Genomic DNA, 16,928 nt, shown 5'->3' on the forward strand with positions numbered 1-16,928 from the left:
TTTCACGAGTCAGTTTGAATACCACATTATCTAACAATGCTTTGCCCATCCTCCCTTCTCTTCCATCCTTATGTCACAGCAGGAATGCCATTTCCTCCTTCTTTAAAATACTATAGCACTTGCAGAACACTACCTTTGACCAAATCCTAGTCAAATGCATACTGGATTGCCTATCGGCTCTGTCTCCAGCAATGGACTGGCAATCCTGGAGGAAAGGAACTGCCTGACAGAGGGTTCTGTGTACATTACAGGCACAAAGTGTGTGAATTAAGTTGAGTTAGTTTCTCTTCCAAACATTTATACTCAATGTTCAGTTATACAAGCTATCAACCCATAAGGTGCCCAAAAAACAGAGCCAGTATTTTGAGAATTACTTTGTCTCTTCCTCAATCTAAACAGAAATATTGACAAGGACTAAACAAATTCATTGAAAATTCTTCATGGATCTTCCATTACATATCTCTGACATAATTATTACAAAACAAAGAGCCAAAGAAATGGTAAACAGTAGTAGGTAACACTTACTAGGTCTCAAGGACTATAGGCTTAATCATATTTAATATATTTATATATGATACTTAGTCATTACAACAATGTACGTACTTTTATTATCACACTATACAGAAGAGATAACAAAGATTTTTTTTTAAACATAAGTTCTTGAACTTGGTTTTAAGACTGCTATTAAAACATAAAGCTAGGAATGAACCCAAAGTTCATGCATTAATGATAATTCCATACTACTATCTGTCTGTAGCAATAAAAGCAAAATAGTGAAGAATTAAAGATATTTCTAATAACCAAGAAAAAGAAATTGATTCTTAGGAAGTAACAGTTGGGAGGGAAAAGTCATCAACTTAAGTAACCATATATATGAAAGAAAGAACAGAGTGCCTGGCTAAGTTTCTATATTTCTGGACTGGAGACAATAGGAAACATTCAGTATCTAAAAACCCAGACATAAGCTGATCTATGAAAGTATGATGTTCTATGCACAGTACCTGTCGTGCCCTTCCCTTTCATCTTAATTTAGGGTTAAGACTTCTATAAATACAATGGAAGTTTCCTCTCTGTATCTGAGGTACACTGATCTCTTTTACCACATACATTGAGTTGGGAGGAAAAAAAAACCAGAAGAAAAAGGAAGGGATTTACTAGTAATTGACTAATTTATTCTGAAAAGCACCTGTCATTAGTAGTGTCAAATTTGCTCCTTGGGACATACATACAATTATTAGCACACAGCAGATACTCAATTAATGAATTAATGAAACAGTGTGCAATACATTCCTAACTAAATCAAAGGAACAAAACCTTGTTTTGCCTAATAGTCAAAGATTAACATCTACTTCCCATTATTCATATTCTTTGTGATAAGAAAAACCTAATGGTGAAAAATATAATTTCTATAAGCATTTTGAAAAGCTATTTACATACTACTGAGACGGAAAGGGAAAATATAGTTTACACCAACAGAAACAAAGAATTTATCCTATTTTCCTTTAAATACTTGAAGGCCTAACTCACTAACACATTTATTTGCAATTGGATTCATCATTCTGGTATTGAGAACATTTGGAAAAGAAACTCCTAAAGAAATGCTTTGAAATCATGTTTAGGGATGTGAGGTTTATTATTTTATTTTTAGCTCTATTTCCCTAGAGGCCTATTACCCTTCTGCCCACATAAAAATATAATATGGCCCTAAATGCATATAAGAATTCTAAAGAGTGATGAGCCAATAATATATTTTGTACATCAATTAGATCTGACATTTTGTCTAAAGTAGCAAACCTCACTGAAAGACAAATACAAGTGAACAGGGTCTTTTATCTGAAATAATATTATATTGTAATATGTAATATGAAACAAGAAGCTAACACAGCACTTTGAAGGCCACATTATACTGTTCTCTTGAAGTAACAATTACATCCAAAAGGCTGAGCTTGTAAAACAGGGTTTTCCGTCACTGTAGCAATATTACTCTCTGTTCTTCTGTGACAAGTTCCTTCATCCCCTACCTCCCCATGAATTCCTAGACTTTACCTACATGCATCAGACTATAATGTAATAACAAAATTAGAACCAGCTTTGCCAAAAATTTGGGAGTATGGGGAGTCAGATTATGAGAACATGCCAAAAGGATAACTTATCAAAGTCAATATAAGTAACACTAATATAAACATAGCAAGGGTAACACAGTCTCAGATTTTCCAATGATCATCAGTTATAGTAAATGAAAACATAAAAACCAGTAGAAAGAGAAATGGTTTACCACATGCCCATGAACAACTTTCAGAACATTCTAGCTGAGAATGGGGAGAAGGATAGGAATTGTTATGTCAAGAATAGGGCTAGAGATGGGTGAATATGAAGGAAAATCAATTCAATTCGACCCTACATCGAACTTTTAGCTGAGCTGAAGAGGACTCAGGTGGCAGAGGACATTCCAACCAGCAAAGATAATATCATTTGCAAAGATGGGGGGGGGGCATGTTTTGTCTGGTAATTTGACAGAACTTCCATGAGGCTGAAGAAAAGACATGTGTGGAAATGTATAGTCTGAGATAAGAGGAAATGTGCTGCCTACTAATGTTACTTACTGGGTGTATGTGTTCTGGCCCACGGGTATTAAAGCATCTCACATTTACCTCTCCCCGTTCCTCATTTACTCCAATGTCCATTGATTTGCCCTAACATGTTGGTGAGTTCATGGTATATAAAAGAATTGACTCCATTCCCAAATCATTTTGTCACAGGTAACCCAACAAATGAGCTTTTGCTACTCTTTCCCTGCCTCTATCAGTTTGTTATAACACCGTTGCATGTACAATTAGGTGAGCTCTGCAACTTTGTTCTCAGATTTATGACTTTAAAAGTTATCTTTTTTTAATGAAGCTTTGATTTTCTGCACTCTTAACCAGTGAGAATATTAGACATTTCTTTACGAAATATCACCACTTTACAATGTCATCAAAGGATATGCTATTTTAATAATCAGTTTTAATTAGGCAAGAGCATAATTCAAGATTCATTTTTGATATACTCTCAAAAGGCACATGGAGATTATATTGTTATTATTTTATTAAGCTGTGTGTCATGTTACACTGTTAGTATAAATAGGAGATTAGTCTCCTGTATTCTTCCAAGTTTTGACATGGAACATTGTACTGAGAACTGAATGAATGTCAAATACATCTAGGCCTGCAGATCACCTCTTCTAACTTGTCAACCTGCTTCCTCACCGTAGCAATAAGGAGTACATATTGCAGACGCACATATATGGTAAGAATTCTGTCAGCTGTTTCATGGGAACACAGGACAGTTTAAAATCAGATCTAATCTTGGCTCCACTAGAGCAGAAGGAAGGATGTATTACTGGAAAGCAGAAGGAAGGATAAATAAAAATCCTAGGAGATGCTCTTTTGTTACAGACTATCTTATCATACCTAAGCCAAAACTGAATGCCTAACAAAGAATGGTAATAACTTTTTTTGTTCCTTTTCAATGAGAATAACTTAGGCTCAACAAATAGCATTTTTAATTATCCTTTTTTGTTTGTTTGTTTTCAGATTTGTATATTGTAATGAAGCTATGAGTTCTTAAATTTGGGGCCAAAATTTAGGTTTCTATTCAAAGGAGTATGTTGAAGAAGTTACTTGTAAGTGTTTGGATAACATGATCATTCCTTACCAACATTCTCTGTTTCATCTTATTTTTAAGTGTACTTATTTTTCAGACAGAGAGAGACAGAGTGCGAGCAGGGGAGGGATGGAGAGAGAGAGGGAGACACTGAATCACAGAATCTGAAGCAGGCTCCAGGCTCTAAGCAACACAGAGCCCCATGCAGGGTTCGAACTCACAAGCCATGAGATCATGACCTAGGCCAAAGTCAGACACTTAACCTGACTGAGCCACCAGGCACCCACATCTTGTCTTTCATATCAAAGTGGTACAATCATTTTGTACACAGGTGTAGGTGTGTCTTACTTTGGGCACACTACAGAGGGGACGGAGTGGGTGGCAGCCAGGGGGGTGCCCTTTATAAAATGACCAGAGGCGCAGAGCAGCAATCAACCTCCATAATCGGCTGAGATGATCCAACATGGATACGTGTAGAGATCCTCAGGACTTCCCAGCAACCCTTGCAGTGGGGAGCCCATAAGCTTATTAAGCTTATTTATTTTGAGAGAGTATACATGCACAAGTGGGGAATGGGCAGAGAGAAAGAGAGAGAGAGAGAATCCCAAGAAGGCTTCCCATAGCATAGAGCCTGACATGGGGCTCGAAATCATGAACCACAAGATCATGACCTGAGCTGAAGTTGGACGCTTAACCGACTGAGCCACCCAGGAGCCCCATCATACTTTCTGGCTTTTGAGCCAAAAACCTGTTTTCCTCTGAGTTTTCTCTCTGGCCTAGTCCCATGTTCCATTAATCTCTAACTCCTGCCAATTGATCCTCATTGCCACTAATGTCACTCACTCCTGGAATCAGGTCCACCATTATTTCTTACTTGTAATAGAATAACTTTCCTATCTCCAGTCTTGAAGCCTCTAGTTCATTATTCAAATGCAGCAGCAGGTCAGTCTTTGCTTAATTTGTCTAAGGTTAATTTATTTTTTTAAATTTTTTTTTCAACGTTTATTTATTTTTGGGACAGAGAGAGACAGAGCATGAACGGGGGAGGGGCAGAGAGAGAGGGAGACACAGAATTGGAAACAGGCTCCAGGCTCTGAGCCATCAGCCCAGAGCCCGACGCGGGGCTAGAACTCACGGACCGCGAGATCGTGACCTGGCTGAAGTCGGACACTTAACCGACTGCGCCACCCAGGCGCCCCTGTCTAAGGTCAATTTAATTGTTCCCTCCCTGCCATCAGAAACATTCTAAACTCTGCATAATGTTACATCAGGCCATTCTGATCAGATCTTTAGCCACTTCTCCATAGAATTTCTGCTCCTACATTTAACATTCCCCCTCAAATATGTGCCGGTCAAATCTTGTGTTTATTACCATTTTACACACAAGGGTCTTGCCTCTCTTTTTTTTAATGTTTTTAATTTATTTTTGAGAGAGAGAGAGAGACAGACAGACAGACAGTGTGCAAGCAGGGGAGGGGCAGAGTGGGAGGGAGACACAGAATCTGAAGCCGGCTCCAGGTTCTGAGCTGTCAGCACAGAGCTCGATCAGGGCTGGAACTCTCCGAGCTGTGAGATAATGACCTGAGCCGAAGTCAGGCACTCAACTAAGGGAGCCACCCAGACGCCTGGTTCTTGCCTCTTTGATTGCAGGGCAGAAGTACCCTCTAGCAAGCATTTGCCATACTGTACCCTCTTATCGTCTCTCAATACTCCCTGCAGGATCAAAGTTTGTGGGTTTCCCATCTGTGTCTTCCTAGCACTTAGTGCAGTAGCCAGCATCATTTACACTCAATCCAGTGTCATTAAAAAATAATAATAATAAGGGCAAGAATGAATGATGGAACACCCAGCATTTAATAATTCAGGCTAATTTTAAAGGTTGGCTTTTGCTTAAAGTAACAAAACAATAAAATGGACTTTTCTACTTGCTTATAATTATCATAAAAGCATTCCCCTTTATAAACATACAAGCCTAAGAGTGGGGAAAATGAGAAAAGAAAATGATGGTAGAGTTTGATGTGATTCTCCAAAAGAACTGACAGAATACACAAGTCCCTCGTAAAAGCATCTTGGCTCTTGCAAAAGGTAAATTTTAAAATGAGCACAGGGTAGAGTTTTCATCACTTGTCAGGACTGAAACGGTTTAGCTGTGCTCCGAGTGGACCCTTCTGTGAACTCTGCACACTGCATGCGTGGCTTGGAGGAGGGTTATTTATATATTATCTCAATGAACTTTTTATGCACCTGCATGAAAATCACAATTAAAGCAAGAAAATGTTGATAAAAAACACATTAACATTCCTTTGCCTTCAAGGAAAAGTCTTGATATCTAGTCATTAACTGGGCAATCTGCCCTCGACTTCCTTCTGCCTTAATACTCTGAAGAGAAACATGTCTTCTGAGAACAGTGTTTTTAAACACTTCATGCTTTGCTGCTCTACTGTGAAGTCCTAATTCCTAGGAATCCAAACACTCGTTAACTCTTAAGAACTGTTATTAGCCATTCTGAGTCAAATGAATATAAAATTTTAACAAGGACAAAGTTTAATTTTTAACCAATAAAAAGGTTTTGGGGAGTTTTGTTGCTATTGTTTTGCTTTTGTTTTTACGTTGTCAAGGCTGCTTTTGTTGGGTTTCTACTTGCTTCTCTGGCTACCTATAGAAAAAATACAGAGGTTACGGGGCACCTCGGCACCTCGGCGGCTCAGTCTGTTAAACGTCTGACTTCAGCTCAGGTCATGATCTCATGGTTCATGAGTTTGAGTCCCCCATCGAGCTCTGTGCTGACAGCTCCGAGCCTGGAGCCTGCTTCAGATTCCGTGTCTCCCTCTCTCTCTGCCCCAACCCCACTCAACGCTCTCTCTCTCAAAAATAAATAAACATTAAAAAAATAAAAAATACAGAGGTTAGCAATTTTTAAAAGGAATATTAGTTTGATTTTTCAATTAAAGTCACATTAATAACAGTCTTTATTATTTATATTTATTTCTGAGTGTTCTGTACCGTAGAGTATCTTGTTTCTGTAACAGACTGTTGCTTGTATTTTGAGAAAGGCAGAGGAGGGGAGCAAGGGAAGGTTGACATTTTCTTGTTTGCCTTCTTCCCTGTCTTTTCCACTTTTCAAGCTCAAAGAAATACGGTATTTCTTATTTCAGTTTCATTTTTAATACCTGCCCTAGCTCTATGTATTATCTTCTATATCAGGAAAGATTATGCCCCTGTAATATTTACTCATTTTCCTTTATTATTTCCATAGGTAGCACTACAAGATGACCTTCAGTTACTCTTTGTTTGGATGATAAAATTACTTTTGCACAAGGCAACTTTCAAAACACACTGTATCATTATAACGGGTTAACATGATTCCACAGTCTCCTTTTTAAAATCACATGACATTTACCTCAGTCTCCATTTAGGAGATCACATGAAGTTTGCCTTATACCCTCACTTTCTTTTCTGTCTAAAGCAAAATATGATGAAATTTTCTTATTCATAAGTTGATAGAAAAGCATGATTTAAAACTCATTACTACACTGTAACCTGCTATATATGTCGCAAAAGGAAAAAGCTAATATCAAAGAAAAATCTTATAAGCTATAAGTGTTGGGGAACATTTAAAGTTGGCCAATTTCTAGGGGCACCTGGGTGACTCAGTTGGTTAAGCATCTAACTCTTAGTTTCAGCTCAGCTCATGATCTCATGGTTTGTAGGATGCAGTCCCGTGTCAGGATCTGCACTGACGGCATGAAGCCTGCCTGGGATTCCTTGCCCCCCAACCCCGCCCTCTCTTTCTCTGCCTCTCCCCTACTCGTGCTCTCTGTCTCAAAGTAAATAAACTTTAAAAAATAAAGAAAATTAAAAAAAAAAATAAAAATAAAATCAGCCAACTTCTTAGTAAAAGTTCTCTAGGAAAAACTATTCTGATATTCTGCAATTTTTTTCTTCTCAAAATTGAATTGCCAGCAAGTGTGTGTATATGTTAATGTTAGTTCCTGATTTAAACATTTATAACATTTACTGAAAAATTAAACTTCATTTCTGGATTCCTTCTTCACTACTGCTAGAAATTATGATGAGTGTTATGTGCATTGGAGTAAATTAAAAAATATTAATTTTATATAATCATTTTACAATACAAATCCAGGGCATCATGAGGAAAACTTTGAGATTGTTAAAGAACATTCTGAGAAAAATGTGACTGCATCCAATTGAGACAATTTCAGGTTTGAAATGGTAACACAAGACAGCAGAAAAAAATGTTTTTAAAGAATATTTACTACACTTTCTTTCAATTTTTTGAACATAGTTGAGTCAATTTTACACACTTTTGTAGAAGAAGCATAGACAATCATCCGTCACTAATCATCAACACCAAGGAAGAAATGTTCATCCGAATGGAAAGATTCTAGAACATTGATTGAACGATATAACTGAATGGACAGACCCACCGTGAGTGCCAAGTCATTTTTTCTATGTGGCTGTAGTAATTAAAGAGTTAGATTTAATTTTCACAAGTCTATTAAATCTAAGATGAGTTTATGATACAATTCCCTTGGTCCCTGAACCAAAAACAAAGTATTCTAACTCATTTTACTAGAGAATACTGTTAACAGGGTTAAGAAGATAAGCTCAGCTAATACACTGGTATTTTACCTTCCTTTACCAGTAGTTTTGTATGAATATCCACTTGAAGAAATTAAGGGGTAGGAGAGGTGACACTGTTTTAGGAAAAGACTTGATATTCATGGTTCTACCAGTCCAATGCTTCCCAGCCTTTTTCATGTTGTACTACACAAAGAAAATTATAAATATACTATATATTATAAATATAATATGTGAAATATATACATATTGTATTTAATAAATTTATCCATTTGTATAAATATCATAAATGAATAAGTATTAACATATATTACATATGAATATGTACTACATATATAAAAATATATCACATATATTATATAAATATATATTACATATTATATTTATAATATTACCTGAAGGACATAAGAGGGATAAAAGTGACTGTATGGAGTTTAGTGAGCCAAAAGAATTACACTGCCTAAGTATTACATACAGACAAGATAAAAAAAGTATTGGGGGAAAGAATAGTATTGAATTTTGTGCAAATATTGTATAATATTTCTCACTAGACCTTCAAAGGATGGATGTCATTCACTGCACTTGCCAGCTGCAAAGACATTGTTATAAAGTACTCTCAACATTTTTAATAAAATCAGGTTGCTTCTATAACCATCACTTTTCTATCAGATTTTATGCTTCAAATGACTATGTATAATCCCCAACCAAGATATTTTCATCATACTCTCCTCAAAATCTTGCTAGTTTCCATTGATGAGAATTTTTTTCTTCAGACAAGCAGATGATCAGAAATGTTAAAACTTATCTTTTACAACCATCACATTTTACAGTAGTTGAAATTGTCACTAAAAGTAATTTTAAATTTCCTGTGATAATGCAAAGAGAGTTCAAACCCATTCAAAAATTTAAAGTCAAACATTTTGACGTAATGATGAGTCTCTAATGTCAAACAAGCATGCAGTGTTAAAAAACTGCTAGGAGACCACGAAGTCCATTAAATCAGCCACAGTGAGTGGATGCAGATAGTCAATAAATGAAAAGACACATTTGGGGCACCGCCTGGGGCCGAGCCCTCTAGAAGTCCCTGCCCAGCCACCCCCAGCCCCCTTTCCCCACCGCTGGCCGCACCTTGGGCTGCACTCTGGGCTCCTTGGGCACCTGGACCACGAACTCCTCTGGTAGCTCCACGGGGCCCTTGTCCACGATGAGCAGTGGCACGCTCGGCTGCTGGCTGCTGAAGGAGATGTCTGGGTGGCAGAGCGCCTCCTGGGCTGCGCTCAGCATGTCGCAGTGGGGCAGCGAGGGCTGGATGTCGCTCACTGTGCTTGCCACCTGCGGGGACCGCAGGGCGCACCATCAGACTCCGCTCAGCTCAGGCTGGCTGCAAAGAAGCCCGGCTAGAGACTATTCCCAAGGCTGCTCTCTGCTGCGGGCCATAGTCCCTGGACTCCAGCCACCCCAGGACCCGCTCAGATAACCCTGGAGCTGAGGAGAACACATCCCCTGGTCCCTACTGGGATATGGACTGTGCAGTTCTGTCCTAGCTAATCACGATCTTAAATAAGCCAAACACCTCATCCTAATCCCTGACAATGATTGGAAAATTAGACACAATTTTCAAGAGAAAGCTACTTGAGAAAATATACATTTTATATTTTATAGATTCACAGTGTTCTGCTGTAAATCTATAGGTACTAATATCTGCAAGTATAAATAAAAATGTTAGTGAACTGAGTACACGCAAAAAGCTTGATAAGATAATGGGTGTCAAAAGTTTCAGAGAGGTATTTATTTATTCTTTATTAATTTTGTTTTGTGTGTTGTGTTGTTACATTTACATGGATTGTTTTATATGTTTCAGATCATTTAATAGTTTTTGAAAGACTGTATTAAGATCTGTGATGAACATTAAGGTGAAAAGGAGATACAAACATTTTTGCCATTTAAATACACAGTGATTCTACTGACAGATGGTACATATTACATAAATGAATCAATATGGAAGACCAAGACAATAATGAAAAAATAAAATTGTAAACATAGGATTTTTTTAATAATTCACAAAACAGTAATACACTGTATGCTATGAAAAACAGAGCTATTTAAGTACAGGATTTTATTTTGCTGGTGAATTGGTACAGGAAATACACATTTTTCTACACTAATTCCAACTAGTGTGATAAACACGAATGATAATGAAAATGCCCCCACTGACAGAGAGGAAAAGAGTTTACAAGGAAAAAGATTTTGCTTGACACAATTATTTTTTACAAACATGCATATTTAAAAACACATTAATAATGCTATATGGCTATCATTCAGCAGTCAGGAGAGAAAGTAGGAAATTCAATAATGCAAGAGAATTTTATAATCATCTTTCTAATCCTATAAATTTATGAAGTAGAACTATAATTTCTTGACATATAAAATTTGCAAATTAAGAATGAAATACATGTTCTCTCCCAAATCACAGGAACTATATGGCCCTTACAGAAAACAAAAATGATACTAAGAAATTTGTCAAACAATCCATCTATGATAAAAAAAAAAATAGTTCCGAATATAACTAGTCTCGAATATAACTAAGTTTACCATTGCCCTTTTATTTATTCTCATTATAATGGATAAGTACTAAAATATCTGGGCAAAAGGTAATCTCAATGCTATTTTGATAGATTGTGTAAATGAAAAAGGTGTCAAAGAAGGTAACAAGTTTCAAGACCAAAAAAGTTGTGAAAATCAAAATCTCTATCTCCTTTAATGTTTAATTCCAATGATGTTATTTTCTGATCTTTTGACTTCTAAATATCCTGCCCTCATTGCCCAAAATGTGACTAATTTTAAATTATTTTTTACCTGAATACATACAGGCATGTTTCCCCTAAATCTTTATAAACTGTATTATGGAAGGAAATGAGCAGCAGATGATAAAGCTACATTTTCCTAAAAGCTTTGGTTATAACAGAGTTGAAAGATTTCGCCCTCAGGCAATTTAACATATAAGAACACTTGGAGTGATGGAGCATGCACTTATTTGTTCATTCAACAAATATTTATTAAGTTTGCATTATGTGGTGCCAGGTTTTTTTCTGGGTGCTGGAAGATGTTGGTGAGCAAAACAGACCATGTACCTATTTTAATGAATCATCCATTCTGGTATAGGAGAAAAAGAATATACAAACAGGCAATTTTTAAGTGCTATAAATGTAAGTCATCTACAGAAAGTTTAAATAGGAAAATATGTAAAGGCTACTCTGCTTAGGGTTTTATGGAGGACTTATCTGTGGGAGTAAAGTTTAAACTGAGATCTCAGTGAGACTGTAATTTGCTAGTCACAACAAAATCAGGAGTAAAGAACATTCCAGGCTATCACAATTCCTCAAGTTGGAACCACCACAGTTTATTCAAGGAATAACACAACGGCCAATGAATCTATGTGCAGTGGACTGGGAGAAGAATGGTTTGGAATGAGATCAGAGAGGCAAGCAACACCTAGATCATGAGCTCATACTGAATGAAGTCCCTGGGAAGGAAGAATAAGGCAGGATAGGGAAAAAGACTTGGCAATAGTGACCTCTACTCAACTAGAGATTATTTCAAAAAAGGTCAATCTCTACAGTAAGTAGAGAATAACACATGTTTAAAATGAATAAAAGGTGAAACCATCATCAGCTGAAAAATATAATATGATCTGTATTAAAGGAAAGAATATACACTTAAACAAGAAAAAAGAACATTCTCAAACTCACTAGAAAGCAAAATCTAGGAACCTAGAAGGAACAGGTTTGTATTAGAGATTTAAATGATTTCATGGAGTGAGACTGAGGAATACAAAATATTGGAAAGTTAACTTGACTTTGTTAAGTTGAAGGAAATTAGACTCTGATTTGTTCTATGAAACTGGAGTATTTTATGTATCTGCAGATCTGACTCTCCTTTAACTTCATCATCTCTATAAAAGGAATCCAGCATCACCTATCGGTGTAGCAAAAGTGAAGTAGCTATTACACTGCCCACATGGTCAAGGTCTAACAGAACACAGCCAAAATCTGAACTTTTGTTTTAAAATATTGTATATGTTACTGTTAAAATATTGTATGACTTCTGGGGAAATATTTATTTGAGTTATAAATATAAATCTAATTTGTCTTTCTGAAGCTATTGTAAAAATAAGTCTCTGAGATAAACATCAGAGTTTATAAGTCTGGTATTCCATTAGAAGCACAGGATCTGAAGTCTGGAAAGAATCATTCAAATCAAATGCTAGCTAATAATCCTTGGAGCATGCCTGTTTAAAAAACTCCCAAATTTCATGCGAAGAGGCAGTGATCAGAAGCTCGGTCTGTCCTTGGGGCACCCAATTCTACCTGAAACAATAAGTTCTTCCTCATGTCAAGAAAGGTGATATCTATACCCTGGCATTCTCCAACCACTTGTCTAAATTCTACACCAATGGCTGTGCAAAAGACATCAAGTTGTTCCTGGAAGGTACTTGTCTTCAAGCATATTTGAGGAGACCTTTACATTCTAAATGTCTCTTCTCTTGTCAAGATTACTAAGGGGGAAGATAATTTAGAAGCATACACGTACATCCCTCTCACCCTATTCCCCTCCCATCTCCATTTGAGACCACATTTTCAAACTCTGTTTATGTACACAAAGATGTCTCAAAGGTAATTTTGGTTTGGGGACAGGAGGTAATGATAAGTCCAATATATCTTGTTGTTCTTTCTTTCTAACCTTCTTCAGAAAGAGAGAGAAAGAGAGAGAGACAGACTTCATCTTATCCCCTTTAAAACTTGCATATCTGATTAAGACTTCATATTTTTAATTTTTTTAATGTTAATTTATTTTTGAGAGAGGGAGAGACAGAGCACAAGTAGGGGAGGAGCCGAGAGAGAGAGAGAGAGAGACTCAGAATCTGAAATAGGCTCCAGGCTCTGGGCTGACAGGCCAGAGCCTGACACAGGGCTTGAATCCATGAACCCCAAGATCATGACCCAAGCCAAAGTCAGATGCTTAACCAACTGAGCCACCCAGATATCCCAAGACTTCTTATTTTTAAAACAGAGAGATTCACTCATATTTTACAAATTTGAATTGCTTTAATCATAGATAATATTTAATATTTATAAGTAATATGAGTCATTGCCATATCCAAATTATCTACATAATCAATTCATACTCAGATTTTTTACTATGTAAACACTTTGATTTTGTTTTCCTAGGGGGCAGACATGAAATATGAAAATATTTCACAATGTACTGAAATGATCAAAATATTTCTCCCATGTTTATGTTAGTCTCCAAATATCAAAAGCCATCACAGCATCAAAGCTCCTGAATAACAGTTCAGGGTGAACCTAAAGCAAGTGGTAAAAAAAGGAAAAATAATAAGCACATCAGATGTTAAGTATATATGATGGCAGTACCAGAATTTTCATATCTGTGGAGCTTTAAATTGAAATAAATATAAAAAATCATATTTTAATGAGAAATACTTTGAGATCAATACTGACTTATAAATAATAAAAATACTAAGTAAGAATTATTTCTAACCAATTTCAACTGTTTCTGTTTTCTTGTTCTCCTTATATGAATAATTTTGTAATTTAGTCAATGATTCAGCTTCTACCCCCAAAACATCTATTGATCATAATAATGACCATGGGATGTAGACAAAACCATGAACTGTAATGCTAAGATATTTCTAAGGTGAGAGAAATGCTAACAACAAAACCCCACCAGAGCATATTTATCAGAGTTACCAGTGATTTCACTTTCACATACTAGTGATTTTTCTCACAAGTTATTTTGTCTTTGGGAGCAATATTTTACCGTATTTTTAAAATAATTAGCTAATTATGAGCCTCGTAAGAGTTTAACAGTACTATAATTACAACTATGACCCTAACCCACTGTTCAATTTTACCTTTCACTATTATCTCTAGGTTTACATAAACACAATATTGTTTTCTTCCTTAAACTTAAAAATTTTATTTGTTTTATAATATTCTAGCTCATTCTTCCATAAGTTGTTTATTTCTCATTTAAATCATAGTTCTACAAAATAAGGCAAATGCTCAGTTGGTTATTATAATGTCATGGGAAGAAGCCTCCATGAGATGTTTAGGAAACTTTTGAGTTTCTCTTCTAACAAGTATTTGAAATGTCACTGCATCATTAGATTGATGGCTCTGAATCTATTTTTTCATCTTATTACTGATACTACTACCTGTGATTCACTGGATGATTGTAAGTATTCATTGAGCTACTGTGTGCATAAGTGTTCAGCTAACTGCAAAGTGCTATGTAAATGCTAGAATTTATACTGAAATACTTACAACAAATGGTTGAGTGATAAGGAATGTCTAATCCAAATTCAGTGCAATATACATAATGAGGAGAGAGGGAGGGGTAGGGAAGTGTGGAAGGGAGGGAGTGGAGAGAAAGAGAGGGAAAGAGAGAGAGAGGGAGAGACAGACAAACAGACTATTGCTTTCATTCCTTTTCTTGTCGGTAAAGGCATTTTTCCAATTCTGCTTCCTTATGCATACTGAAAGGCTCTACCTTTCCCTCAGCACCTTCATTTTGGCCATATAAGAAGATTACTTCTTTCTTGATTTCTCCCTAAGGTGTATGTGACAGCTGCATAATTTCTTTATAGGCTGGGTAGTAATCTCTAACAATAGTCATAAAAGTTTCAATTCAAGCAACTGACAAGGAAGCCACCAGGTAGAAATTACAACATGGAAGTTCCAACACAGAGAAAAATCTGTTTCAGTTCCGGTTCTCATAAGAAAATGGTTCTGTAGTGATGAATTACCCACCTGTGTATGATGAAGCAACTTTCATAGTATACCTGGATATTACTCAACTTAACTCAATAGACTTCTCCAGACCGAAATGCTTCATGAAGTGTCGGTATGCCCTATGTGGGTAACCAATTTCCCTCCAAGTAGGGTCCTTTGTTATTTTTCTCTACAACATAGCTTATTACAGTAAAATAAAATATATTCTGGCTAAACTGTCACTAGAAGACTGAACAATCATGATATAAAAGCTGGATGATATTCTGAAAATAGTGGGAGAGTAAAACACTTGATTATGAATAAAGCTAAATACAGTGGGGAAAACTGTGTTTCGTTCATTAGAACGGCCACCTAGATTGTAATACTGTGGTGTAAATACCTCAAGTATTGGTTAAAATGAGTAAGCACAGAGTAAAGTTTCTGGGGATATAAATTTATTTTAAAAATGCAGCTTCTGACATGAAGACATTATTTTCATTCAAATTGAATGTGTATTATATATCTTATTCATCAGAGGAGTAATAACCAATACACTTTATTCTCTAACTAAAAATGTCTGCTTTTTTGTAAACATAATACAAACGGATTTAAATTCATGGCACAAAAATAAAACTCTGGATGGGCACCTGGGTGGCGCAGTCGGTTAAGCGTCCGACTTCAGCCAGGTCACGATCTCACGGTCCGTGAGTTCGAGCCCCGCGTCAGGCTCTGGGCTGACGGCTCGGAGCCTGGAGCCTGTTTCCGATTCTGTGTCTCCCTCTCTCTCTGCCCCTCCCCCGTTCATGCTCTGTCTCTCTCTGTCCCAAAAATAAATAAAAACGTTGAAAAAAAATTAAAAAAAAAATAAAACTCTGGAATTTATAATTCAGAAAATACTGATTTTCTTTTAATTTCCTTGTGTCTACTTCCCTGTTAAAGTATACTAAAACTTTAATGGTATGGAAGCGACACTTTCAGAATGTTGTAAAGTCAATAATTTCCTTCCTTACAAATCTTTAAAACACTAGTAATGGGGCACTTTCCCTGAATCAGTGCCAATGATACTTGGTGTGTGGGAAAAACCATTGAAGGCCACATGTATTTTGGGAATGCAAGCTGGTGCAGCCACTCTGGAAAACTGTATGGAGGTTCCTCAAAAAACTAAAAATAGAACTATGCTACGACCCAGCAATTGCACTACAAGGCATTTATCCACAGGATACAGGTGTGCTGTTTCGAAAGGAAACATGCACCCCAATGTTTATAGCAGTGCTATCAACAATAGCCAAAGTATGGAAAGAGCCCAAATGTCTATCGATGGATGAATGGATAAAGAAGATGTGGTATATATATACAATGGAGTATTACTCAGCAATCAAAAAGAATGAAATCTTGCCATTTGCAATTACATGGATGTACCTGGAGGGTATTATGCTAAGTGAAATGAGTAAGAGAAAGACAAAAATCATATGATTTCACTCGTTTGAGGACTTTAAGAGACAAAAGAGATGAACATGAGGGAAGGGAAACAAAAATAATATAAAAACAGGGAGGGGGACAAAACAGAAGAGACTCATAAATATGGAGAACAAACTGAGGGTTACTGGAGGGGTTGTGGGAGGGGGGATGGGCTAAATGGGTAAGAGGCACTAAGGAATCTCCTCCTGAAATCATTGTTGCACTATATGCTAACCAATTTGGATGTAAGTTAAAAAAATTAAATTAAAAATGAAAAAAACATATATTTTGACAGAAATCTATCTTGTTAGTGAGTTCTTCCTATCTTAAGTTAATCATAACTGGTATCTCTGAAGATGGTTGAGAAGAGTGAAAAATTTTTACCTATGTTTTTTTTTTTTTTGGTCCTAAGAGGTTTTTACCCCCACCATCCCT

General features: G+C 36.4%; 1 protein-coding gene across 36 annotated transcripts in view; it reads right to left on the reverse strand.

Annotated features, from left to right (window-relative positions):
* Positions 1–16,928, reverse strand: part of ADGRL3 (adhesion G protein-coupled receptor L3) — an 842,607-nt gene that overhangs the window by 505,729 nt on the left and 319,950 nt on the right. For 35 of the 36 annotated variants that reach the window (XM_040482575.1, XM_040482534.1, XM_040482367.1 and 32 more), the window contains exon 4: positions 9,373–9,576. The exons of the other annotated variant lie outside the window; for it this stretch is intronic. In XM_040482575.1, the coding sequence (XP_040338509.1) occupies positions 9,373–9,576 (204 nt within the window). The remainder of the gene's footprint in view (positions 1–9,372; positions 9,577–16,928) is intronic. 36 annotated transcript variants of the gene reach the window in all.

Source organism: Herpailurus yagouaroundi, unplaced genomic scaffold (genome assembly GCF_014898765.1).
Source record: "Herpailurus yagouaroundi ecotype Mexico unplaced genomic scaffold, PumYag 28, whole genome shotgun sequence".
Taxonomy (NCBI): Eukaryota; Metazoa; Chordata; class Mammalia; order Carnivora; family Felidae; genus Herpailurus; species Herpailurus yagouaroundi.